The 1,174-nt window shown below is 36.8% G+C and overlaps 1 protein-coding gene across 1 annotated transcript in view; it reads right to left on the reverse strand.

Annotated features, from left to right (window-relative positions):
* LOC119594134 (C-1-tetrahydrofolate synthase, cytoplasmic-like) overlaps positions 1-1,174 on the reverse strand; it is a 15,069-nt gene that overhangs the window by 10,921 nt on the left and 2,974 nt on the right. Inside the window, 3 exon segments of the mRNA XM_037943200.1 lie at positions 46-187; positions 561-656; positions 838-974. Coding sequence (XP_037799128.1) covers positions 46-187; positions 561-656; positions 838-974 — 375 coding nt within the window.

A 1,174-nucleotide genomic window follows, 5' to 3' on the forward strand; every position in this document is an offset into this window, starting at 1 on the left:
CAAAAAAGCTCTAAAAACATTACTGTAAGCAAGCTTGATACTCACAGTTCCTTCCAGGTCTGCTGTGCGAGAATGACAGGTGGTGACAGTAGCGTGATGCCACTTTAGGAGCTCAGCCATAGGTGTGCCGACAATCTTACTGCGGCCCAAAACGACTGCACTTGCTCCCTGAATCTTGGCACCCGATCTAATGTAAGGAAGCTTGTCTTTATGCCTATTCTACATAAATAGCTTCAGGCTGAGTGCTATACCTCCTCTGGTAAGGCACTGGTCAATTCATGGACCAGTTAATATGCTATATATCTTTAACATAATATACAAAGCATTTTAGACTACAGTCATATTATGTAACATAAAATGTTTGGAGAGATGATAACTGGTTGACTTCTATACGGAAAACCATGCAAACACATTCTGCTCTTCAACTACTCTAAGCATGAAGTATGTTCAAAATAAATTCTCAAAATACAGAACAAGCTATATTACAGGAGAAAATCAACGTATAAAAAAATAAATAAATGTATATACAGTAACAACAAAAATCCATAATAGTATTTCACCTTCTGATGAGTTCCATGCAGCCATTGGGAGTGCATGGCAAGAACCCACCACCTAGCATGCCATGAGAAAGTTTGCCGGCACTTGCTGTTGTTAACCTGTGGAAAAGAGAAAGGAAAATTTCATTAATAATGGGTATATTCTACATTCAGAGATATGGCACTGTTGACAAAATAAGAGAGACCTCAAAAGATTAAAGGCAGACGAATAGAGAGTTCAAAGACAGACAAAGAGAACTGCATCCTAGACAAAGCCAAAATAATGAAAAAAGAGACTCACCCATCCACATCCTTATCAGGGGAAATGGTGTCCAAAACGAGGTCTGAATCTATTTCATTGTCTGATTCAAGGGGCATCTGGACAATCATGCCATGGATGTTTGGGTCATTGTTCAGCTTCTTAACCTCTTGGACAAGCTATATGCAAAAAAAGGAATTAAAAGTAAAAGTATACTGATACACATAAAACAGATATATTCATTTTTATAAATAAAAGGTATAAGTAACTGAAATAGTGGTATATAGAGAACAGGAACAAGCAAAAATTATAATAATGACAAAGAAGACCAGTTATAAGAGTACTCTCCATGAAATTATCAGTTCAAATATGTTCCATG

This window comes from Penaeus monodon, chromosome 33, assembly GCF_015228065.2.
Source record: "Penaeus monodon isolate SGIC_2016 chromosome 33, NSTDA_Pmon_1, whole genome shotgun sequence".
In the NCBI taxonomy this organism is placed as follows: Eukaryota; Metazoa; Arthropoda; class Malacostraca; order Decapoda; family Penaeidae; genus Penaeus; species Penaeus monodon.